The sequence below is a fragment of the Battus philenor genome, unplaced genomic scaffold, assembly GCF_028537555.1.
Source record: "Battus philenor isolate CCGP_79_NKW_IND1 unplaced genomic scaffold, ilBatPhil1.0.hap1 SCAF_2, whole genome shotgun sequence".
Classification (NCBI taxonomy): domain Eukaryota; kingdom Metazoa; phylum Arthropoda; class Insecta; order Lepidoptera; family Papilionidae; genus Battus; species Battus philenor.
This window is the reverse complement of record NW_027181682.1, coordinates 14,847,123-14,874,871: the sequence shown is the minus strand read 5'-3', so window position 1 is coordinate 14,874,871 and position 27,749 is coordinate 14,847,123. Positions and strand designations below refer to the sequence as shown.

The following is a 27,749-nucleotide window of genomic DNA, read 5'->3' as shown; positions in this document are numbered from 1 at the left end:
GTATAATTTAATCAGCCTACATACGTCCCACGGCGCAGCACTCCTCTCGTAATGAGGGAACGAAGTACTGCCCTCAATTCACTTCTGTTGTTGCCGGCGTATGAAGAATAATTACCGTCTCGTACTCTTGTTTCCTCTATAATAACATGTAAACGTTTCATTGAAATATAATACATTAGAACTATTTATCTCTTACAAAGATAGGAGATAATTAGTCATTTCGTGCCGTGGAGCCTGATACATAATTTATTTTAACTCACTATAAATAAATATTTCAGTAAAAGATAATAAATATTTATGGAAAAAATAGTGGAGATAATCCGCTACCTTTAGGCACACAGTATATCTCAAAGAGAAGCGAGTTCAACATATTTTTTATGGTCCCGTATTTTGGGCCTCTCGTTCATCCTCTATTATGGTTCAACGGGGTCTTAATTTACAATATAATCTATCAAATAATTTTTAATAATTTCCATACTTATCTTTCTTGTCTCATCATTTTTTTTTCATTGTCTCTTGTTCTTTTCTTTATTTTCCTCCACAATATCTTAAATTCCTATATTTTCCTTCCACTTATCACCTCACTTCCTTCTACCATTCTTACGTTTTTAATTTTTTTATTTGTTTAACAATTTATTCATTCTTATTTTATGTTTATTTTCTTACTATCTATATATCAATTCATTTCATTATTTATATTATTCTTCTTCTTTTTTATTTATTTATTGCTTTATATTTGTTTTTCCTGTTGCTCTTTTGACTTCTACATATTGGCACCTAATACCCATATAAAGATTGTACTGAAACTAATCAGTTATTACTAGAAATGCGTTCAGAGAGTAGTTAATCAAAGCGAAAAAGTCATGTCACTACACGTGTTAAGACCAATCTTACGTCACCTGTTATATCTCAATGCTAATATTGACAAATGCAGTAACAAGAATGTACCTAAAAGAAAGTTTAAAATGTTTAAAGAGTAATTATTACAAGGGATAATTTTTAATGTAAATTAACTAAGACGGTACTTGATTAATTAGGATATAGTTTTTCGGGCGCTTTTAATTTTTTTTAAATTTGCGTGTTACGATGTTATTAAGAACATAGTTGAAAATAACTTGTTTCTAGAAAATAAAAAATCATATTACAGATAATCAATAAAGATGGATGATAAAAACCGATTGCTCTTCAAAGAATTGAGTAAGAAAATAAAGCTACATGGAATTTAAATTATTCCTCATCTTATTTTATACTGCACCAGAAGGAGGTTGTCCTTCTTCCTTGGCTTTGATTAATTATCATTAATGTTATGAATATTTATTTCGTTGTTTTAGAATTTAATTAAATCTTTATTAATTTACATGATGATTTTTTTTCTATTTTTTTTAGTCAAAACAACCGACATTTGTATTTAGCGTGGAGATACTCTTTCTATAAAAATCTCTATTACTGTGACGATTTTAAGAATATAATGGCTTATAATCGAATTTCGTGGTTTCTATAACAATAATTCTATAATATTTTCGATAATATAGCATTCGTCAAATACACATCAGTGGTACAATGCGAGCGCCGGCACCGCCCCGCATTTGTGCTTTTGAAATCTGTTAACGTGCGAAAATAGACGAATCGTCCGTCGGCCGTATTTTTCAATGGAGGCGTGTTATTTGAAGGCACCACCGTTCCATCACGTATGCCTTTAACATCCGCTCGTAATGTTCTGTTGCGTTTAAGATTTATGACCCCCTTCCGACCCAGTTGCGAAATGAGAAATTTCGATGTCAACGCACACGGCCCCTTGATTGGAATTCGGGAGTCAATGGATATATAATATTTTAACTCTTAATACTTCAGATTAATATTCATTTTGTATTACGTTAAATGTTCAATGTATTGCTTTTTATCATTGTGTATTTTTTTTGTAAATTGGTTTTAATTTGTAAAAGCTTTAAAGGAATAAATATTTAGGTCGTTTCCCCTCAATTAATGAATGATACATATTACCTTTAATAACGTAATAATTATACAGCAAGAATAAGTTTTCAAAATCGAAATGACTTCGTATTATAATTAATTATGGTTCACCATCTGCACACTTTGTACAGCCAGAAGTAATAAATAATAGCTTTAATGCTTTTATACTTTTAACAAATCATATTTTTGTTATCTTTGTTTACAAATCAATCAAGAGACCCATGAAAAATACATATGTAATATAGATCAAGTCCTTTTTTATTGGTTTCAGAGAAATATTTAAATTAAACACTTTTCTTTTTTTTTCTTCGTGGGAAACACAGAATTATTTGGGGTACAACACGGCATCGTTGCAGCCGCATGTCCACAACTAGAAGTAGACCCTACCATACATTTACAATAATGCCGTTTGGAAGTGACTAATATATATGGTCGTCTGTCAACCCAGGAGAGAACTGTTGGTCTCCATTCCAGAACCTTAAAGTTCCCGAAGTGGCGAACTCGAGTCAGTGGGTAGGCCCCCCTGAGAGGCAGACCAATGAAGTCATTGGATACGAGCAGTGGAAGATCATCACTCTAGCTGTCTTTGGGAGCAGCCTGAGCCTTACATTACAGGCTACTGTCAGCTGACATGACATGATGACAAAGATTATGACATAAAAGTACCCCAAGATGGTCGATGTAGTATTTTTGAGGAGCCTTAACAACTCTTGTCGCTTAAAACAATACAGCTGATTTGAAAAACACTTACCGTACAGTCGAATAGAAAATAAAATCAGTTCATTCCGTTCACACACAATAATATCAATGGAACATCGCGAGAAAAAGTATATTTATACAGATGTATATACTCGCAGCATTCTCTCGATGTTTCGTGTCGAATCGATTTCCAATCGATCGGACAAAGGGCGATTTATTAGCGGAGTCATTTGTTGCGCTGGACATCGGCTATTGTTGGTGCCCGTGTAGCCCCGATGGCAGTGATTAAACGCGGCGACCGATCCGGCGACCTCTTTCGACGTCAGCGCATCCATTGCTGGAAAACCGCAATCCCGGGAATGGTGACGTTAGGAAAACGAGCATTAGTTGTTACCCATACAAATTATCGCGTTCGATTCGTTTGTACAATGGTTGTAATTTGTTGGGGCACTTTTGCGCGGTTACACCTACAAGTTAAACACAGCGCGTTGAAGAATTTCTACACACTAGAATGTTCTTTGAAATATCTCTATATTTTAAAAACATAAATTATTCATATTTTTGAAATTTCGAGTTGTTTATTCTCACTATTGTTTTTTTCTACATTTTCACTAATGGTATAATTAAAAGACAAAAAGATTATAAAACGTAGTAGTCTCCGAAAATTTGTTTTAACGCAATCATATCATTTTCGATTCGACTTTCCGAGCTAAAAAATAAATTAAGCAAACCCACTCATTTTTTGGATCACAGAATTAATCAAGTATCGTAATAGTGTTTGTATATTAGTTTGCTAGAAATTAAATTAACATTTCGCTAATAATGATAAGAACTATTAATAGCTACGAGTACAAGCAGAACTGATAGCACGAGAAAGTTCCTATACTGCTATTGAAATCGCTGTACCGCGCCTTTGGATAGCGGTGAGGTGGGGTGATGTAAAAAAGAACATGAGATCCGCAATCGCGAGCGTTGACAGCGGACTAACGAAATTAAGCGTCCAATAATCTCCCCCGCCTCGCCGCACACATACCTAAGACGCGGTACAGCAATTTCGGTAGCATTATATTACATAAATATACTAAGTACAAAGTTCGGCAAGCATTTACAGTAGTTTTGACATTCATGTTTTATTAACAAAGTTTAGGAATTATCAATACTTTAATGTTCTGAAACTTGTACGAGGTGAATAAGTTGGCAACATTAAGTACTGGCATAATAACTTCAAGCATAACAGACGAAAGTTTTGCTAAAATTATGATCAACATCATTCAATAATACTCAACTTATTAGAGTCACACGAATCTAAACTTTACTGTTTTCAACATAAGAGTGGTTTGCCGTTTTATAACCAACTGTCCACATTGCATCTTGTCAGCTTTCAGAAGGTATCCAGCTTGCTCACACTAGATACCTCGCTTACTATGATTTCACATAACCAACCCTACAAGCCTACTAGTAATCGTCGTATATTTTCTAACTTTGTGTTCGTTCAACAAATATATATAATTCACACCACCTTTAATCACCCGCGTCGTCCAATTACGTAAGTTTTAATTACAGACGAACTCGAAGAAACCCCTAGAAAAAAATGATGTTTTACACGAAATTTAACACAGATTAGTCTAGTTGGATATTTTTTCAGACACTCTAGAGCTGATACAACACTTTTGACCAATCTCCACTTGGCCAACCGACGAAGTTCGACGTGGCCATCTTTGAGACTATGCTTTGCAATGGATATCTATCGAATTATATGATGATTATCACTTGAAGTGTAATATCTTAGGAAGAGTTAACTAAACATGATTTTTTTTATAGAGCTGTTTAATATTATTATTCCGTTTCATTAATTAAATTAAACGCGAAACGCTTACAATAGACTAACATATTCAATTTCGTATTAAATCATACAAAACTAATGTAAAGTTATTTTGAGTTTAGCTGTTAAGATTAATAAGTAAATTGTAAAATTCTAAATTTAAATCGATAAGTGACGCTCCATCATTTTAATGAATATAAAAGCTTGTAATTACAAAAGCGAATAATTATTGTTGCCGATTCACCCGACATCTCTGAGAGCGCAGACAAAGTGCGACGGTGTTGTGAAAGAAGAGGGCTCTAATGGCCTTTCAGACGGAGACTACCGAGTGACTCTCAACTGCAATCGTAGGCTAGCACTCCACAGGCGCCTTAGGGTGAAATGCGTTTGTTTTTTGACACTTTTGTATAAAGCCATTTCCACACTGTATACGCCACTTCCGTACAATAGAGTAGCTTTTAGCTAATTTTGAGTACGAGACCTTATGTTGCCGGCCGTTAAGGAGTACGTGAAATACTTTTTGAAGTATGTAAAAGGTACTCTGCGCTTTGACTTTGCAAAGCTCATATCGGAAGAGGTTCTAAGTGACGTTTACAGAAACCACTCGATGACTGAAGAGTCTTCGGCGCATTTTAGTTACACACACGTAAAATATATAGATTGAGATAGAAAGAAATTTGTGATCATATAAAACCAAATCAATGTAATTTATTGATAAGCAATCAAATATTAGTTATATTTATTTTAATTTTAAGACATGTCTACAAGGTATATACGAGTACACACATATACGAAAACAATTCAACAGATCTTAAAATTAGTGCTTACATTAACGTCAGATATGTCCAACATCTTTAAATAAATTAAATACAACAAAACCTTATCCCAATTATTTATATAAATTTTGCAAAATAATAAACTTAGTATAATTTTCTTATTAAAAATAAAAAAAAACTCTTTACATTTCCAGTTCTCAATATCAAAACTTAATCTTACTCGTCAATTAAAACAATTAACCATCGTATTTGTAACAAAATTATTTCCCTTCCTATATTTATTATTCAAGAAGGACAAATAAAATTACTCTACACTTAAAGGTTAACCCAATTACAGGTCTAACCCGAGCGTATTTCTACGAGCAAAAATAACTGTTTGAAATTTAGTATAAAAACATTTAAAAGTTGAAATACCGTTATAACACATGGTTAAACAATATCGCGCTATGAAACATAATAATTAAAAGCTACCGCAAAGAAAATTACTTAACCGAAGCCTTACAAAGAGCACGCGACAAGCCGCGCGTTAAAAACGCTATTTAACAGCGATGCTATAAACTTTGTAATATTAAACTTTAATTCCCTAACACTGGAATAATAAAGTCGGGTTATAGCGGAGCTCTTAAACAATCTAACAATTAGCTACCCGGCTATTAGCCGTTTGATCTATACGGCTGCTTTTAAAAGTTATTATTTAGCGGGTGCTGTAAAGCGAATTGGTTACTTTGTGTTTTATTAGGTAATCGCGCGGCACTTGAAGCTTGTCTTTACCAACATCGGCTTAGCAATTAACGTGTGTTTAGTCTTTTAAATTACTACTGTTTAGTTAGAGTTATTGCCACTTCGGGTGTGTATTACTTTTTCAAATTTCGAATTTTAAATCAGTGGTCATATGGTACTTACATTTAAACTTATAGCTATGGGAACGAACATTACGACAAGTGGTCTGGGAGACGCTAAAGACGTAGAAGTCTTAACCCATAGACTCCCTCAAACATATCTACGGAGTGATATAACATAATCGCCACACTTGGCAGGCCTTTGCCACACTACGATCGCCAACCCGATCGTAGTGTGGCAAAGGTCGCTTCTGCCTATTTTCTGGATACTTGTTTGTGAACAACATCAAACTTATGTAATTAATGAAGGTTTGAATTATATATAACACTGTATTCCGATAATCGAACCCGCGACCTACAATCGCGAGTCTCAATCTTCGACCGCAAGGCTGCCATTGCACAATTAATTTCATAGTGTCTACCATGTTGTGCGATTAAATAAATAAATTACAGTTTTTTCTTTTTTTTTTAGATCCAGTAGCTAGTGTAACAAAAATATTGCAATTAATTACAAAACATACCAAAAACCATGGAATAAAGTAAAAGATGAAGAAAATATTGGACCTTTTTTATTATATTTTGTTTTTAACTCTCTTCGCAAGTTGTTTCAGTCATGGAGAAAAAGCAGGAAGAAACATTACAACACATCATTAAAAAAAATACCGGTTGAATATGAAAAAAAAAATAATCAAGCTACATTATTGCCAAGGATTCCTGTCATTTCAATTTTCGTATATTGAATAATATGTCTTTCCCGTTAATTTACTTTTAATATGCGTTTTAATTTTACGAATTGTCGTAATTCCTTAAAGAATTTTATTAAAAATATTAATTCAGTTTATTACAAATGTTGAAGTTGATGTTGTGAATGATATATATTATATATACCAGTTTTTCACGGTGGTATCGCCTATTTTTTTAACTTATTCATTATTATTATAAGTATTATAGCAATAAAATTGTGATTATAAAAATTTATAACGTGAAGTAAATATGAATTTCAAGGCGTTTAATATCTTTCTATAAGAATTTATAATAATATAATGTCTAAAAATAAGAATTATAGATCCGTAAATAAAAAAAAATTAATTCTGAACAACTTATTACTTAGTTATTAATAATATAATAATATTAACATTAAATATAATTAATTATTAAAGTTAACACAGAGTATAATTTCAGGTGTAATCAAATTGTAAATATAGAGGTAGTTTAAATTATTAATACATCATAAACGAGTCTGTGTGCTAACAAGTTTCAATTTCGTTAATAATTTCAAGTGAAAATGTTAAATGCGCCGGCAATTAGATCGGCCTTTGTTAAATGTTTATGAAGTTTCCCTTTCGGCATATGAACTCATACGTTTATTCGCCGATGGATTGGCATAACATTTGAACAAACAGATCGATGTACATTGAACTATGTGAATGCTTAGCCAATTCTGTCACGTCACATAATTGTTTAAAAAGATTTCCGGTTTATAAGAGTAATGACGTATATAAAGTGAAAAATTGTATAAAAGTAGTTCAGGAGCAAATGGTAAGGGAAAAAGGTAATGGCTTTAAAACGTATGAAAGATTATGTGAAGGATAAAAGAGACACGAGTTAGAGATATTGAGGTAGACAAAAGGACAGTGAAGAAATAATATGAAATGAAGTCTACTAAATTACTCAGTAAAAACAGTTCTTGTGAATCTATGACGAGGTTGTACGAGAAGTATAAATAGGCCATAAAAAAAACTATAGCAATCTCAACACCACAAATACTCCGTACTGGGTTTTAAGAAATCGGCGCGTCTCTTACGTTTAACCTAAATTAAAGTTTTTGTTAAAATTTATACTCTGTCTCAAGTTTTACATTTTTATTTACTGCTATTTTTTGATTTTCTATAACCGGAGTAGAACGATTCCTTACTGCATAGAGATAGACAGTCTATTCTTTTCAAGTTCATCTACAATTAAAATAACAACCGTGTTCTGGAAGTTTCTATTTTTTCATTGCGAATATGATAAATGAATAGAACGTTTAGATAGACGAACCAATTCACTAAAAATGTTCTCATACAAGCGCATAAATCTCCATCGAAAGGAGGATATTTACTGAATACATTTGTGAAAAGGAATTTCATTTTAGTTTATTGTCCCGTTAACTGTATAGTTATTGAAAAATAAATTCTATATGTTGACTCCCAAGGTTTAGAATTGCGACACGGCCTGCGTGCATTATTCGTGAGGGCTCATTCAGACTATTTTCTGCAGCCATGTCACTATAGCAGTCTGGCTTCCTGGTAAAACATATATTTTTTTTTTTATTTAAACCCCTTAAATGTTAGTGAAAACAAACGTGTTCACGATCCGTGCTATGTCCGAATGTTTTGACGCTATAAAAATTGGCCGCTCACAATACGCGGAAAAAGAATGACAACAAAAAAAAAGACAAACGTTTTACAATTTAAAATTTCCACGGGAAATTTTCGATATACGTTCCTAAACTCGTTTAAAGAGCCAAGCCGTCCTCGGGACAGTTTTCGTGAAAAATTACCGAGCGAACATCGGCTAAGCGATGCTTTTAACCTAGTTTCGGAACGGACGCAGTCGCGGCACGACCTGGCGATTTCCTAAGACCAAAGCTCAATTCGCCGGAACGCATCTGCCAGCTTAATGCCTCGGTCCGGACCGCCGCTAACGATACAAACTTGCGCCGTCAATTGTACCCTATTACAGCCACGAACGTTAAACGTTCCCGACCACTGTTATTTTTCCATGAAAATTTAAAACTCACTTTACAATTTCCTCAACTATTTTCTATGAAAGACCGCAATCGAAATTAACCTCTCGACTGCGAGTAGTCTCGACGGGGTCTCATTTCAATTGCTCTTCGAGTGTTTTAAAAATAAAACCAAGAATTTACAAGCGACACTCGAAACTCGAGCCGCGTTACGCAGCGGCCTTTGTCTTTACATCCGTTCGGTAACTAAAAAAGCAATCGTCCGTATAATAACGAACAAACGTTAAAAAAAAAACTTGGGGCTTGATCAAAGAGCACTAATTGTCCGGAGTGGGCACTACAGTCGGAGCGGTTTTATTGCGCGCTGGAATGGCGGGAAAGTAATTTGGCGGTCTGACCACAAGAGCTGCGCATGTTTATTAGAGACACGGACCGCGCTGCCTACCCCCGATTTGCATAACGGTCTCACTCGTAATTAGAAAGCATCTCGGTGCCCCTTTGTCCCGCTAAGTCGGTACCGGGACGTCAAACACCTTGTACTTAACCATCCCAGATAGTACACTGTCCTTTCTGAAATGTATTAGTATGTTGTAATCCGACTTTAAACCTATATACTATTTACTGACATATATACTTTGTCATTAATTGATTAGTGTATATATAACGAAACAAGGGTCAATTGTGATAATAGTTTCAAGTGAAAATGTTAAATACGCTGGTAATTAGATCGGCCATTGTTAACTGTTTACGAGTTTTCCCTATCCTCGTATAAACTCATACGCAGCAATATCCATAAAACAATACGAATGCTCAGCCAATTATAACACTTGACATAATAAGTTAAAAAGATTGCTGTTTTATAACTGTAATAGTAGAACGATTATCAACAAAGCCTCAAAACTCAATAGTTTTTAAAAAAAAATCATTATGTAACACAAACAACCCGAAAATAAAATGGTTATTAAGAAGGACTAGAAGCGATACCGATAGTTTAACTTAAATATATAATATAGAATAACTTAAGTTATAATAATCTCTCTCACTTATTTAAACAAAAAAGCCTTGACACATTTTTGAAGCGTTTAGATACAACAATAAAATAATCTATACAAATAAATAGAATTGTTGTGTCCGTTTAAAATATAAAAATAACCACTTTTTACTAAGTGCATATATACGGTACATACCCTGCTTAATCTCTGAACTGGCTGGACTGATTTTGACAGGACTTATACTGGCAGGTAACTGATGTAATGAGGGGTAACATAGGCTACTTTTATTTTTAGTTTTTGTACGTGAAATCAATTTATATTATTGATATACAATCGTTCCCTCAAGTAAACAGACGACCTTGTTAAGTTTGTCAAAAGACGCTACATGTAGCCAGCTTTCAACTGATAATATTGGAAATATATGACATAGGTCTATGTCCGCTGTGGACATCTTTCGGTTGACCAATTAGCAGCCCATGTGGTTTACTCAAATTATTTTTTTTATTCAAAATATGTTCTTATATATAAGCGTGATGATAGGATTATGTTGTAAAGCATGTGTGCAAACAATTACTTTCATCGATGTTTCAATGATCTTAAACACAGGCGCTGCCAGTGTTCTGTTTGCAAAGCACGTGTAAAGTCGCGCGCTTTAATAGATCCCATTTCAAAAGCAGAAGCAACTCCGACAAAGGCTGATAATGCTCTATTAGATTTATAAATATATATTAAAGAGAATTAAGATTAAGTAAGCGGACAAAGTTATAGATTTATTATTAATTTTACTATATATATTTAGATCATTATGATTCAGATTATAAAATATGACCATGGAAATAAACGTTAAGAAATACGCGGAAATAAAAAGAAACGTAAATGTAACATTGAGTAAGACATACAGAAATAAAAATGGTTCATTTTAATTATTTAATAATAATGATTCAAAGAGATAATTTAAAAATAATGATAAAGTTGTTACTGTAATAAATCTATATTATATTTCTCCGACTTCGGTTTCAAAGTGTGATAATAATTTATTTCAATTACTTTATCGATTTTATTTGTACAAGGTTCAAAATTTTCAAAAATGTTGGTACACTCTATCCGATAATACAGTAAGAAAATTTATTTTGGAAATTCAGATTGCGACATATTAAAATGAATTATTGTTTATTGCCTGCCCCTGCAAACCTTGTACTACCAAGTGTTACTGGCCTGTTACAATACGATGGAAAAGATAAATTAATGTAAAATATTTCAAAATAATCTCTTTATACCGGACAATCCTGCGAAGAGAAAATGGGCGAAAAATGTTAAAATCATTTTTCTTTCATCAATTTAAAGCTTTTACATCAATTACGAATCACCGTGTATAAATGAAATACATTTACTTTGAGAAAGCAAGCTCTAGGTTCAAACTAAAACTAAAGTCCTGGAGTAACCGAAACCGCGTTCATTAACGACATAAAGGAAACAAGGAGATGCAGCAAAAATTAATAATTTCCCTGCACTGCAACTATTCAGCTGCCATGGGACCAAACCACCAAGCCAATATCGACCTAATTGATAAGACCGCTAACGCCAGCGCTATACGAAGCACAATAGATGCGCAAAATATCACAGAGACTGCTTAAGGGTTACAATGAATTGGCGTTCTGGTAAGCTATTCTGTGGCTTAATGTCATCAATATCATATATAAAAGATTTTGATTCTAAAATTCTTTTCTTATTCTAATATTTTAAAAATTACTAGTAACATTATAGATAGGTCGTTCTTTTAGTAGCGTTACTATAAAAAGACACTTGAATTTTGAGCGCTTAATCATTTTGCTCGTTATAAATATTCGTGTAATTCATGAATACTGAATTTAAAACCGATTGACTTTACGTAGAGTCCATCGTTAAATATATTTTAACTTCATATCGTTATGAATTGCATTTATACATTAAGCAATTTTAATATACATGAGATGTTAATGAAAATACTTGAATAAATTTTTAAATCAATAAAAACTTTACGAAATAAATCAGAATGTGCATCTTTAAAACTGTAGCGTTTCCCAATAACAAGCGTACTGCTCTGCGACTTTCTGCTCTCGACATATCGCACGACAGAATCGCTAGTGTGATCCCGCCCTAAGCTAACTCATTAATGAAAGCTCGCAGCGTCACATCGCGGCGCCCGGATAATGACGCCGAACCGATATCCTATTTATTGCAAATTGCGTTACCTCCTACAGTACCGCAGCTTGAGGTACACTGGCAAACCTAGCAAGATTTCGTACGATATTGAACCTTATCCAAACTATATAAGCTTGCAAACGTCTCGTCTTTACTGTGGGTTGTATCTAGCTGATTAACGCAATGCCTGATACGGATGCGGTGTAAGATAGAGCTTGACGACCTACGTTAATTTATTTTAGTTTTAATCATATGTGTCAATTTTTTTTCAAATTGTTACCTTAATACCAATCTTGTTTTAACATTTTTCGAAGATATAACGAAATCTAACTTAAATCTTTAGTTTTTTCTGATATAAAAATATCTCTGATTAATCTTTTTAATTACCCTTCAAAAACTATTTTCATTTAAGCAATGAATTTAATTTGAAGCCATTAAAAATATCTGTAAAACTTTTATTTTGAGTCAGTGTTAAGTGTGACACCCCTGAATTAGCAGTAGTTCATTAATTACTATAGCAAGCCCTATAAGGCTCTCATAAGGCTGTGTGCCACCTACGGGATCACAAAACTTGTAAGAAGGGTTCTCCGATTTCTGAAAACTTGACTGACAACCATGAGTAGAATTATCTTCGCCTGTTGTCTCTATCATCGTATCAGTCGATAGGCGCCCACTGCGAGGCAAAAGCCTTCCAGTGACCTTAAGTATGTAATCATGTTTTCTACCTTATCACTAAGTAATTATACCATTACAAGTATTGTAATATTTACTATGGATATGATTTACAAATTAAATCGACACAGGTCGCGAGGTAAAATCCATCAGCTAAATTATTATTCAGCAATAAACTTAATGATATTACAGGCTATTGAAATTAATAAAATTAAATTATTCCCATTTACTGATTTTATCTTTATTTAAATTTAATGAATTATCTTTTTAAATTGCAATAAATAATATTACTTATCACTAGGAGCTCAGAGTTCATACTCACCCGATCTTACTAGATCATACCAGAAGCGTTGCTAGTTTCTACCGCCACTTTTTACCTCATTAATACTTTCTAAAGTGGTAGTAGTGTTATTAGACAGGCAACGGAATCAGTCGAGGTTCAATCCTTTCAGTCGCACTATCGTCGAAATGCTTTACATGTATTATCGATGAATAAGTCCAAGCCGAAATCCTTCTGTAGTCTTTTCCTTAAACCTTGTCACTCCATGGAGCGTACGTCGAAGCGATTTAAGAGGTTGCCGAAGTCTAGTGAAATAGGAGTATAGTGACCCGAGCGAAGGCTCTCCTGCGAGCTTCACTACTTTAAAAGGTGTCTTAGGATAGACGCACTCTGCCCTGCCGCCTCGAACCTGCGGAATGTCCAAATTCCTTATCGTAAGCTGTAAGAGTCTGATCCAAAATAAAACTTCATACAATCAAAAGTGTTAGCCTACCGCAGTTCAATTAATTCATTAATAAGTATTTTAGAGTGATCGTCTTATTACTATAAGCTTCGTCTGAAAATCAGGTTTTTTTTCTTTAACCACTGACAGGAAAACTTTGGATGCTTCGTCTTTCTGAAACCAAGTGTTACGATTATAGGCAACAAATTCTAGAAGCATCGGTGCCAATAAATCGTTTGTCGTGTTTGTTTGAAGTGTGAGTTTTAAATTTTAACCAATTCTTGGCTCATCCTTTATAATTAATAATAATAATTCATATATATTGTACTTTGTTATTTTTAACTATTATTGGAAGAAACATGCATAGCGCTTATATAGTACAAGCGTACACAAAAATGTTATGTCCTGGTTTACATAATCCGTCTCTGTGTAAGTCCAGCGAGCACAGAAAAAATACAACAACGTTAAAAACAGTAAAATAATAATTTTTCAATGTTTTTGGTGATACTTCGGCGACAGACGGACTTCATTAAACAAATTGCTTGTCTAAAAAATTCTAAACGAGAATATGGATCGTTACGTTTTTAGTGTACGTATAATAATTTATGATAGAGCGACTTCGTTCTTTTTAAATAATATCTCCGGAGACGGTGTGGCGTTTAACAATAGGGTTTCAGGACAGCGGCGGGGATGGAGCATCTGTTCAATTTTTCAACAGACGTTTTTGTAAATAATTCAAGCAGCAATATCTCTATAGTTTTATAACATCATTTTTTATTTCTTAGTATTCTGTTTCAAGTGTTTTTATTTCTAAATACAGTCTCCTATTCATAATACATAAAGTACCATTTTTCATTGCCGCACATAAAAGTAAAAGACATCTAGTCGAGACAGTAATTTATTCGACGAACTCGTCAACGTTGTAACAATTTAGCGAACATATTTACAAAGATTGGGTAAGGTTTGTTTTTCTCTGGATTCCCATTCAATAGTAAAAAGCCGAGGGGTTTTAGTGGGTAGGACTCCCATATAATACTGTCCTTCCGCCTGAGAGTATGGTATCTTGAACAACCAGATGATTACCACACATAATTGAAAGAGTCGTCCTTTTAGCCCCCACTGTAAGGCATAGGTCTCCCACAAAAATATCTATAGGGGACATATCATAATCACCACGCCTGGCAGGAGGGTTGGCGATCGCAGTGTGGAACGCAGGAGACGCTCCTGCTCATCCTCTGGAAACTTTTTTGTGAGCAGTGGCAATCCTATACAACTAATGCGAAAAATATTAATTAAATAATTCAGGAAATCGCCGCAACATATGATAGAAGTCTTAGTCCTTTGCAGCTAGGTTACCAGTACTCGTTGGAAAAGTAGTTTTCAGTATTCAAAAAACATTGCTTCATAACGATTTAATAAAATATTTCATAAAAATTATTTCAATTCTTCATTTTTGTTCAGCCCAACGTAACCTAATACATTGACATCATTTACATAACCTTATACCGACTGTTTCAACTGAAAGCCAAGTAAGTGTTGAACTTTTTTCATATTTTCGTTAGTTTATGACCTTAAAAAACGTTTCTACAAAAACTTAACATCAAGTGATATTCGCCTAATATTTAAACAAATATTTGTCGTCAAAAGTCGTATGTAATTCGCTATAATGGCTGGCTACAGATATTTTGATTTAAGCAAATACGTTTTAATAAAAAAAAAACTAGCAATATCATTGTTGATAAATAAAGGATAAATTTTGTTTTATTACATAACTAATAATTTTTACAGGACTCGAAGCGTATTCGTAACAAGACTCTTGATGCGTTTTAATAACTTTTTCTCGCAATATCCGAACGAGGGTAGATGTAAAAGTTCAACTTACCGACGTACCTTTACATAAGTTGTTTTATGTTAAATTAACCTAACTTTTGCGTGTATTTTACACTATTGGTAGTTTAAATTCGCTCTTAACTATGAATTTTGTTTTAACATTGTTACATGAACCGTGCAATTAGAAACTTATTGTGATCGATTTACAGATACAGATATAAATCGTGAAAAAAATTTAAATACAGTGTTACGGGTTTTTAAGTTACTAAATCTTGTGAATTAGTTGATAGTGATTGGAAAAAATTATGAACTTGCCTGGGTTTGTTGTGGTCACTTTTCAGATCATGGTGCGTTTGGAACTCCTGTGGTTTTTACTTAAAGAACACCATTTAAGGAGAATTTAGAGTTACTACTGAAGCTAGGTTATTTTATATTGAAGCGTTTTAAAGAGTGAATATAGGTGTGTATATTAAATTTCATTTTCATTAAATATTTTATTTTCTTTTTCTACTCTGAATGTCCTTGACTAAATTGTATTCTTATGTAGAATTGCAAAAAAATAATCAAAGAAGGTACTGCATTAAATGACAAAAACCTCTTGCTTTGTAGGTTGTACCAGAGAATAACTTTAAGCATTTTCAACAAAACATCACCCGCATACCTAATTACTGCGCTAAAACAAAAACTAAGTTAATTTCATAAATGTATTCAATTAGCTTTTGCTCTTTGTTCGCAGGGTGCAGTGAGAGGGTCGCGCAGCGCGTACAGCGGCTTCAGAATATCGACGGTGAGTGCCGTGTGATTCGTTAAGAACTCTACACCGATGCGTACTCGTTAAAATTACCAGCTCACTAACTAACTGCGCTAATTAGGCGCCAGGATGTGTGAGATACAGGACTACGGCCCCAACCACGAGTCAAACTTTTCATCTTGAGAATATCGTTTCGACATTCATGCGACTTCATTTATAATCTCCATAGAATCAAAATTTATATGAAAAATATAGAATATATTATGTTTTTGCACATAAATGTTAAATGAAATCGAAACAAACATCTAACAATAAAGGTAAAATTTTATTGAATATGCAAACTAAACGTATCGTGGTTAACGTTCTGTTCAACTTTATGTAGCAATCGACTAGACCTTTACTGCTATTTTGACAGTCTTTATAGTTTTAACTTTATACACAAGGAAAAAAAATTCGAAACAAACTCGAATAATACTGGATCGTAAAACTATAGTAGGAGCTATAACTGCTCTTCAGTGTACAGAGTAAACTATTTATATAGATATATAGGGTGCAGAGAGTGCTGTAGTGCGTGGAAAGCTTCGGAGTCTGTAGCATAATTGCTCTGTGCCGACGTACTTCCAGTTACAAGCACGTTTAATTACCGAACATCATGTAAACTAAATTTCGTGTAGTGACACGTGTTAACATATTATACGTAAGCCTTATATGTCTGTCTTTTGTACGTGCCGAGCCTAAACCGCATTCATTGAGCTCTGATCTACGAATAACCTTTATTATGTTTCCCATGTGATTTACCGGTCGATTATCAATGTAATAAAGATTTTATTGTACTATCTATTAAATTCCCTTCGTTAGTAAAAAAATATAGGAACATTACTCTGTGCGTCGTGGCCATCAAAATTTGCATCTAGTATGTGCACTTTTTTGGATAATAAATGGCGTAAGGCGTAAAAATATATTTCAAAATTAAGATACATTAAAATTTATAATTCTCTGTTTCATTAATCTGTTCCTAGACTTTGTATTACTCCTTAAATGCATGAGTTTCATTTATAAATTAAAAAATATATATCTTGCAGATAAGTACACTAAAATGCAGAGAAAAATGGAAAAAATAATATTTATTCTTATTTACTAAAAAACCTTATGTTGTAGACACACAACATAAGGTTAAGCTAGGCATTCACTGTTCACTATTGTATTCAAAGTGGTATGTTGCAGTTTTTCATCCTTATGCATTTAAGGGTTACATGAAGCATTCCAATTGAAAAATAAATTAAAGTTATATATTCTAAAATGATCACTTTATACAGAGCGGATCGGAAATAAGTGTAAAAATCTAACGACTTTTGCCGATATATAAACTATTACTAAAGCATCACCATATCGTATATATGGCGATGCTTTAGTAATTTGCTTAGTAAAAAAGGCGTCTAAGTCAAACATTTAAAAACGAAACAGTGTTACGATGACTAGAGGTACAGTTAGCAACTCATGCAACTGCATAAAAGAGCTGAGGGTATTGTGAAAAACGGCGCACCGCAATTGGTCCGGGGTTCCGATCGGAGCGGTCGCCCGTAAGCCTCTCCCCGGCTCTCAGCTCTAATTGCACCTCTACGCGGTGTCCGTACGTGTAACGTACTTCGGGAATAGCCTTTGTCGCTTGTGTTCTTTTTACTTCTAGAAGTTTCCAACTCCGCTGGCGTGGAATTTTTCGCAAGTTGAAACTTGGTCGGTTTTATTTTGCCTCGAAGTCACAAAGCCGATTAACGGCCACTTGAAATTTCGAGATTGGAAGCTGGATTCGACTCGTTATAATGGATTTAGTTTTATAATACTTCTTCTTTGGATAACGTTGCACGCTTTCAGTTACATAATAATTTTGGTAGTTTAAGTGTTCACCAGTGCTTGTATATTTAGTTGAATGTACATATTGAGTTTAGGACATACTTCTCCTGTAAGATATAGTGCACGGGCTGTGGCGAGGCCTTTTTAATGGATATCTTTAAATGTTGTCACTGGGATATTACAATTTTATTACGATACTTAGAGATCAATGAGATAATCTAAATCATTAGTTCGTCATTACTTCAAGCATCATAAAATCACTATAAAATAATAGTCTGTAGAACCGGATACAATACTGGTACCGTAGAATGTATCAAGTCTAATTGTGGTAGTTGAGTAGTGAATAATATATATAAGAATAACAGCGCCTTACATCTAAAAATTCTTCACAACGTAATAAACACTTAACATGAATCTTGTGACAGGTCAATCTTTGATCCTCTCGGTTGATAAATAACTAATGATTGTAAAGCAAATAAAAAGTTATATCATATGGCTTCATCAAACAAATCAGTAAACGTTTATTTTAGAAACCTGTATAGCGGTGTACCAAAGATGTAAAATTCAGGTGAATTAGAATAAAAAAGCGAAAAAATGCTGCAAAATGAAAAAAACGAGACGCGGACCATGTGTTATATTTTTGAAATCCAAAATACGCGCGATAGTTTCGAATCGGATGGCATCGGTATATTAATTAGCAAGGCATTACAAACTAGGAGGGAGCTAATTGAAACAAGCTTCGTATTCGAAATGAAGGCGTGATTGCAAGAACTGAAAGGAGAAATAAAATCTGCGACATTCGCTCACGACAGACGACTGTGGCGTAGTGTTGAGGGAGGAACTAGACGTTTAGTTTTAGAAATGCGTAAGCAAATATATAATATATTTGCTTATGCACTATAAGAGCATTTGCGTTAAAAAAAATAGTGACTCGTCATTTTCGCTTGTTGTTTGTTGTTGTTGTGCCAACCAATTAAATTATAAAGCTGTGTTCACCTCGAACAGTTTAAGTTAACGATACATCATTGGCTAATTTTAAAAATAAATTAAGAAACGAATGGGGCGTGGCTGAATGAAAACGACGAGTAACTATATTACAAACGAGAATGCTCTGTAAGAGGAATACATTAAAATGATAGATATTTTTAATGTTAATATTTTTTTCACATTTTACTTTTATCTATATGATATAAAATCAATGAAACACTGTTTATTTGTTAACACTGAATAAAACAAACGATTAAGCTTATAATTTTTAGTATGTACGTAGTGGCATGGTTGTGAAAGCTGAAACATTGAAAGTAGAAAGCAATAACTGGCGTTTGCAAGACTCAGCTTCGAATCCGAGAAGCACAAACAATTAAAATCCTTAATATATGGCCAAAATAGCATCTACGGGCTCGCTACCTGTTTTCTGAAAGGATCCTTGTGGCAAAACAGTGTGAAAATTACAAAGATAATACATTATTTCTTGTTCTATCCTTGTCTAGAGATGAATATAAACTCAAAGTTTAATATATATAATTTTTTATTGTTTTTATTTTATCTATATATTAAGTTAATATTAATTAAAGGTTGAATCGATATTACGTCTTCGCGGCACATCACTAGTTCGAAGCACCCACGTCACAGGAAAACAACTCATTACTCATAATTAGCTCGCGCAAACTTAATTTAGTAGCGTGCCGAGTAATGCTAGTTTATTTTTTCGCAACTCCACTTTGTTGGCAGTTTGAAACGAGGTGGGTTCGTAGGACCTCTTGTTCGGGTATTAACATCACTCTAGTTGACATGAAATATTAAAACACACATGTACTCGATATTCCAGAGAAAATTTGAGCTTATTTTCAGTAACGTGGGTACCCTCACATATTTTAACATGACAAGTAGTGGGGTATATAATATCGTGTATCTAACGACTAATTATTTCGTAAATTTATACTAACGTGACCTTGTCATGTTCTATAAATCATAATTAGATCATGTGTCTTAAGATCGGAAACAGGGTTCATTCTGTAGACGCTCAGTGCAGACTTTTTAACATTTACGTAGACACTGTTCCCGATTCGAATCCAAAAAACGTAACCACGTGTCTCTTTGCGAAAACCTTTATATACCACAGTTCAACTTACCGGACCTCCTTATGAATAATCACAGCAGATTCTTTTGATATGTTGGCCCGGCACATTGTCTTAAACCTCAAGGCATTCAATGGTCTGTAGCGCTTGGTCAGCTTGTTGAACTAAAATAATCCAGAAATTAATGTATAATTAAGTAAAAATCTAAATCTAATCTAAATTTTAACTGTGTTTACCTATAAGAAAAATTGTAATTGTAATTGTAACTAATAATAAAACGCTGTCATGACACGCAGATGGAAGAAGAAAGATCCAGATAAAATAGCGGCAATCACTTTCCCAAATGCGCTCAGTAAACGTGAAAAAAACACATTGTAAATAAAACAACATGGGGATAGAAGTTAGGATTAAAAAAAGATCATCAGGATAACAATCTACTAGGGAGAGCCCACGAATTAACTAACGTTATGATGCTTGAAATTAATTTCCTTTTTCATACGCAATTATTTTAAAAATACGCAGTGTGATTTTTTTAATTAATCCTCTGGAGTTAGCCGCTGTTGTGGTATGACTTTTTGACTTGGCCTTGATTTATGGGACATGTGATCGTAAAATCTATGTCCTTAACTAATGAGCTACCAGTATTATTCGCGCGTCGAAATCTCACATTATAAACGTCGTCAGTATTCTTGTATAAACTCATATGTCTGTATAGGCCCTTTTCACGTACTTTAAGAATATTTGCTATATAACCATTATATAGTTCTCAGAAACTGTGCCAATGAGCCCATATTTAAAGGAAACTGTGAACACTCCGCTAACAACGCGGAGTTCAGCGTCTCCGGGAAAGTGTACTAAAGAAGTCGTATATGCGGGTGCCGTTTCCAGTGAGATGAAATATAACCCGGGCGTACGTGTGTTTGTTTTAGAAATCACATACGGAACATTTTTGGAAGTACTTACATTTGTTTCAAATAAACATTGCTATGAATGTGTCGTATTTTAATTTATGGACTGTTCCGTTATAGGGGCATCTCCATTTTCCTTTTTTTAGAAAGTTCTAGTAAATGAATTGGAAATAAAACAATGGTTACAGGTATGGATTCTTTAGGCAGCCATCTCTGCACGTTTTAAGTTGATTTAGCATACTGCTAATTTTATATTACACTGATTGGCTCTAAGGGCGTTGGTAAAACATAATTAAAAATCACAAATAGATTAATATCACAAAAACCATCTTGTCTAATAACCCCAGTGCCTTAAATGTGTGATTTATGGTACGGAAATGTAGTCTCTCTCTCTCTCTTTCTCTCTCTCGGAGCCTCATTGGCAAGCTCACAGTCATTCAAGGGGCCATGGAAAGGGTTATGCTTAGGATTTCTCTACGAGATCGAATCAGTAATTGGTGATTCCGTAGACTAACAAAATTAACGAACATAGCACAATGGATTAGCCAGTAGAAGTAGCAGTGGGCGGGCCAAACGTTCGCTCACTAGGTGGACAGACTACCTGATTAAGGTCGGCTGAAGACTGGATACGAACCGCTACGTGTCGGTCCTAAGGTAGTAAAAAGTAGTAGACTACTGCTACTGTAGCCTTTTGACTGAAATGATGATGTTGATAAAATGAAACCAACCGATAAGTTTGTTTTGTAACTCAAACGAAACACTTTCAGAACCCTCGTAGTTTTAGGTTGAAGGATGTAATTGCGAATCAAAGTGGAAATCAATGTGAATAAAACAGCCCTTCAGTATAACTTCTAGAAGATAATTGTATTGCATTTCAAATATTAAGATTCTTCTCGAATGTTTTTATTAGATCTAGAAAGAACCAATCGATTTCCTAATTCCGCACGTCCGCGCAAAGTCGTTATCCATCAAACGCCACTGTATGAATACATTTCACACGGAGTAGGAAATCATACGGAAAAAATAAACTAAGGCGCGCTGTACTTGACGCGCTGAATAAATAAAATAGCTCCAACAGAGTATTTATTGCGTAACTTGTCATTTATTCATATGGGTGTTACAAACTGAAGGTAGACGATTTGCGAGATTTGCATGTTTTTTTTTCCTTTCAATGTACCCGTGTAAACATGAATAGATATGTCTGAATAAAATAAATAAGTCTTTCAATAAATGTATTTTATTTACGTAAATTAATAAAGAAAATATTATTTGTTTATTTATTTACGTTTTATATACCACAGGCGTACTTAAGTCGATGTCATTCTTTACCAATTTAAGTTAATTTGAGTCGTGGAAAGATTAATTAATTAAAGTAGACTAAATATCAGATTGTTTTTTATTTAATACTTACACAAAAAGGTAAAGAATCATTTAAAATTGTAAAAAAAACCAAGAGTAAACGGCGATCTTTTGCAAACGAAAATTTCTTCAAGACAACCGTTAAATAAACTCACTAAAGAAAAAGATATAATAAAAGAAAACAAAAGATGGCGTAGTCTAATGAAAAACAACGTAAATATGCTAACAAAGTATAATATTTACACATTACTACAATAAACAAATATTATATAAATATATAAAGCTATATAAAATAATATCCAATGAATGTGACGATTCCGTCAGCTTGTCAAGCAACAGCGAACCTTTGCTTCAAATGCATTCTCTGCTATCCTAATATCGATGGAAAGCGTATTATGGAGAAGAATTGACTGTATTGTGAAGGAAAAGTGAGTTCAGTACTTACTGTGAGAAGAGACTTGAATAGAAGATTGCCGTGGAGCGAATAGTTTTTTTTTTCTGAGCAACATATGTACTATATGTTGGAATTAGGAAGATAAGTTGTAAGATAAACTGGGAGAAGGAAAGAGTAGTCAATACACGCAAGAGACGGTGCTGTCATATATGGGTTGCATAGTCATTTTAGTTGAGAACGGTAGGAAAACTGAACCAAATGCAGTTTTTCAAAAGGCGTTCAAGTTTGTTGAGTTGGGCTGCATTCATATTATAGAAAACATCACTATCGTCAATTATTGAAAAGGTAAGAGATTTCATAAGCGTTCCCGTTTTAGTGGAGAGGAAATGAGTAGTATTTTTATTACATATAGCATGTTTTTAAGTCTTTAATTACACCATGTAAGATTAAAATATAGGTAGTTCCGAGTTTATGAAACGTAGGTTGTGATATAACCTAACAAATCATTATTTGTTATACAAAAATTACAATACGATATAGGTTAATTGAATGCGTGTAAAGTATTTAGATATAAATATACCCGAGCTAAAGCAAAATAGTGCTGAAAGAGAATATAAACGTAATTAAAAAGCGAAATAAAAAATTACAAAAACATTAGCATACAATATTGTTACGACTCTTCTACTAATGTTAAGAATTCTATAAAAAAGAATTACGCCACCTCCACTAGCGTAAACACATAATACCTCCACGTACAATTATACGCAAACTGTTGAAAACAACCACATGACACGAACAGAGAAAATCCGCATCAAAGTTGTATTTAGAACGAGAATTATTTCACATCGCATTACTATTTTATACGAGTAGAATTGTATGAAATCTGTATTATATTACGAATAAATTGCAGTCAATTTTCGTACTGAAATTATCTTGATATTAACCACATATGAAAATTGTTTTAAAATTTCAAGCGTAAAATATAATTCACAAATATTATATGAACGAATAAATTAAAAAGAATGTACGAAATGAACATTGACGTTATGCAGAGCATGAGATTGTTTGTATTTTAAAACCTGTTTAATGAATTTAAAATTCTGAAATCTTTAAACATATTCTTCATTATTTTTGTAAGTTGACCTGAGTCGAGGCTCCACAGGAAGCTTTCGAGCATTGCTACTTTAAAAAAAGGTTTTAGGCTAAGCGCCCTCTATGCACTGCACCTCGACCGCACAATCTGTAAAAAAAATCTAAAGAAACCATAAAACGTAACTATAGCCATTAATAGAATTCTGTAAAGAAATTATTATTGTTATAATATCCCTATGTACCCTAGAAAGGGTAAGAACGAGACGCCCCCAAAAACGGGGGGCCAAATTAAAGAAAGAATAAGTCGATTCTTATTAGCATTTTCTATTAGATTGGCTAACATATTTTTATAAGAGAATATTCTGTTATAAATCATCTACTTGTTACGTGCAAGTCACGACGATGCTATTTCCAGACATCTCTATAATCTTTAATAAAATAATAGGGTGTATTAATCACTCTTTTCGTAAAAGACATTAAATTTTTTCGCGGACAAATTTTTAATTTCTTCTAATCTCGTAAATGATATATTTTCGACCCGAATTCTGTAAGGATATCGTCATTAAAGCGTAGATAATCAAGAAATCGCTATCACAGATGTCGCGGCGACTTAATATCTTTTTTTATCTGTAATCGAATTTCATGAGGCCATTTTCGTCGCGCATCAATCACGGGTCATCTATTAACGGAGACGGGGGTCACGGGGCACGGTGCACGTCCCGCATCGAGCCCAGGGCGCGGTTAATCAGCGACCGAATATAAACGAAGCGTTAATAGGCACCAAATGTGACAGCTAATTTCCTGCAAGAGGCGGCCCCACCTCGTGTTTTACGGACCCAATCGCGATTCCGGTCACGCACCGGCATCTCCCCTCGCCTCCCCCCCCCTGCATCCAGAGGGTGCAGTCATCAAGCCCGAAAACTTACAAATTAAAACGTGCTTAGATTCTTAGCGCTAAGGAGCTCGGATCTGAAGATTGTTCCGGCCAGGGTTGATATTCTTCGCAAACTCAATTATTTCACTTTAATAAGAAAATGCTATCAAATAACTTTATACAAGAAAGATACGAGATTCCGGAGAAACACGGTTATTTAGATCACATCTAGCTGACAAACTTCGTACAAATGAGATACACTTAGTGACTGCTCGTTTTATTAAGAATTCGTTTAGAAAGCAGTGTTATCTACTTTTCCAATAAGTGAAGTGTTCATTATTAAAATTGACAAAAGACGTGATAATTTTTAAAAGAATTACTTTGACTGGTCAATGTGAACACGGCTTTATATTTTACGATGATCTACTTATTCAATTGGCATATAAGTCACTGTTGTCTGAACATAATTGCGTTAATATGGTATAAATTAAAGAATATTCTAGTTGTTTGTACAATTAGCTTAAGGCGTTCATGCCGTCGTTTATCATCTGTAGCTCACATTTCATTTTTAAACAAACTTGAACCACAACAATAACTCATGTGATGGGATACAAATTGTATTGACATTTTTTATTGTTGGTTTAAAATTTAACCAGGCTAGAATAAAAATATATTTTTTTTGCTTCGTCAAACGCCGTTGCCTATTATTTTAGTTGTCGAATTGTAAGACCTCGAGAAAAAATAAAAATCATCGGCGGCTAGAATATGTTAATATTTCTAATTTTTTTACACATATTTTAAAACACTGTCTCTTGGAGTTGAAAGTAAAACTCGAGTGCAGATAACAGATTGAAATTTATTTACCGAAACCCTATATTCATATAAAACTTTAAAATTACGTTAACAAATAACAAATCCTAGAACTAACTTTATTTACACAACCAATAACAATGCCTGCTTTACTACCAATCACACGTGTCGTCTGTGTGAGGCGACGGGTGATGTGTGCGACAGAGAAAGGTTTATATACGAACGCTCCTAGTTTTGAAGCCCGCGGTAATCTGTGCAGCTAGTTAGTATCGCTACAGTATTAACCAAACCCATTTATACATCCAATATCTTTAATTTCACTTAAAAATAAAAACAAATTGAAGTACACGTCAATGTTTATTACAATTTCATCTGAAAGTTACCAAATGTGATTTTCTACCAAAAATCTTAAAGACTGGCAACTTTCATCCACGTATAAATCTTGCGAGAGTAATATTAATTACGCGTTAATTATTTATTTATTTGCCTTTTAGCAATAAATTTACCGTCTCGTAAATACCATTTGGACATATTTAACTCTTTATTGTGCAGCAAAATAAATCACGTGAAATAAATAAACCCATAGGCGCTAATATCTCAAACGACCATTGAATGCACTTTTTTACCGAAAAAAATAAAGCAGACAGTCGAGTGCTATAAAAGATTAGAAATCCGATGTACATTAAGCATAGAAATATAGATAACAACTGTGGCAATTTGTGGGAGAGGCCTATGCCCAGCTGTGGTCAACCTACGGCTGAAATGATGATGACGATGACATACACTATTTATATACTACACAGTTTAAATATAATGTTTACATGAGATAAGTAGAATTATAGTACAGCAGTTTGATCAATGAACAACCTACTGACGACCAAAAAAAAATTTATTTAAGCTTACCCATTCGTTACATTTAAAACTTTTGTTTTTCAATTATCACGCGGTAATGGATGTGATACAATTAATAAAGCGTGTTAAATATTTGAACGTAGTACGTAGCTGGTAAGGACAATGTGACGTCATGGACAGCCCTGCGGGTATCGTTAAACGTGACGTCTTGAAATGAAATCCGGCCGTCGGAGTCCCGCCCTGTGAGACGACTGTTTGATCGATGTTGTTACGAACTCTCGTCAGCTAGTCGAACGTTTTTTTTTTTTATATTAGATGCCGTTTAAGTAGGTAACACTGCAGCGACGTTGTCGGCAGCCTTACAAAACAATGTTAGAGATATTCTGCACCAGTGCTGTCGTAGCTATGCTACGAAATGATTAGATATCGGTGTAAAAACTTTAAAGGGGCGAATATAAATTCCAATCACCTTGTATGAAGTGAACACTCTCAAATTGTTACATTCATTTACTATTTTCTATTGTAATTCGACAGAACATTAACTTCTGGCAGTACAAACGCTGCAGAGACATAGTAACCAATAAATTATTTTAAAAAATGATCGTTACATTATTTATTATTTCTGAAATCATTAGTTTTTTGATAGTGTATACTATATGTTAATTAAAATCAATACTTTCCCTCTTTTAAAGCTTTTACATTTATAACCCATCATCCTGTACATTCTGACAGAGTTATATCATTACCGCGTGATAACCTATTTTTAATATTTAAGTGTAAAATTTTATAAAAAGTTAAATATATTTGCATTATTTATTTGCAATTTTGTTCAGAAAAATATTTAAAATGTGGGATACATATAGCAACTACAATTTTAACAATGGCAAACTGTTTTCTTCCTTTTCTTTGATGCTGCAATTATTCAATTACTAATAGAGAGAAGCAAAGTAACAAATTATCGTACAAGCTATGAAACAGTTATCAGTCTCTTCACAGATGCTTGGCAGTTAATCTTATACTAGATGAAAAAAAAACAAATACAAATATTTATTTTTTTCGTTTATTTATATAAAGTATAATTTCCAATTACCTCCATAAGCATATCGAGAAAATTGGGAATAATAGATTTGGAATTTTTATTTTACTAGAAAAAACTGTTTAAATCTTGTATTTGTCACATAAAAATCAGCATAGTTCTAATCCCGGGCATGTCTATCTCTTAAACCTTACTGAACATTGTTATCTTGAAGATTTTTCACAGATAAATAAATTGCTTTAATGCTGAACCCGACCTCGTATATATGCCCCGGTATTAGTTTAATATGAATTGAGATATATATACGCTTGTGATGCAAATACATTAATACCTTACAATAATGTAATACGTAATTAGAAGACGTAACATAAATTCTACGTTACTACGTCGAAACCGTGAATCATTTCTTTTACTTATTTTAAAATAAAAAAGGAATATAACTCGATCGTTATTACGATTTCGATTTTTGAAAATTTAAAACAACAAAAGTAGAACATCTACTAATAAAGTTC

At 33.6% G+C, this 27,749-nt stretch overlaps 1 protein-coding gene across 1 annotated transcript in view; it reads left to right on the top strand.

Moving 5' to 3' along the window:
• The window catches only part of LOC137922125 (carboxypeptidase N subunit 2-like), a 268,323-nt gene that overhangs the window by 156,667 nt on the left and 83,907 nt on the right, over nucleotides 1–27,749 (top strand). The window contains exon 4 of the mRNA XM_068765007.1: nucleotides 15,969–16,019. Within this exon, the coding sequence (XP_068621108.1) occupies nucleotides 15,969–16,019 (51 nt within the window). The remainder of the gene's footprint in view (nucleotides 1–15,968; nucleotides 16,020–27,749) is intronic.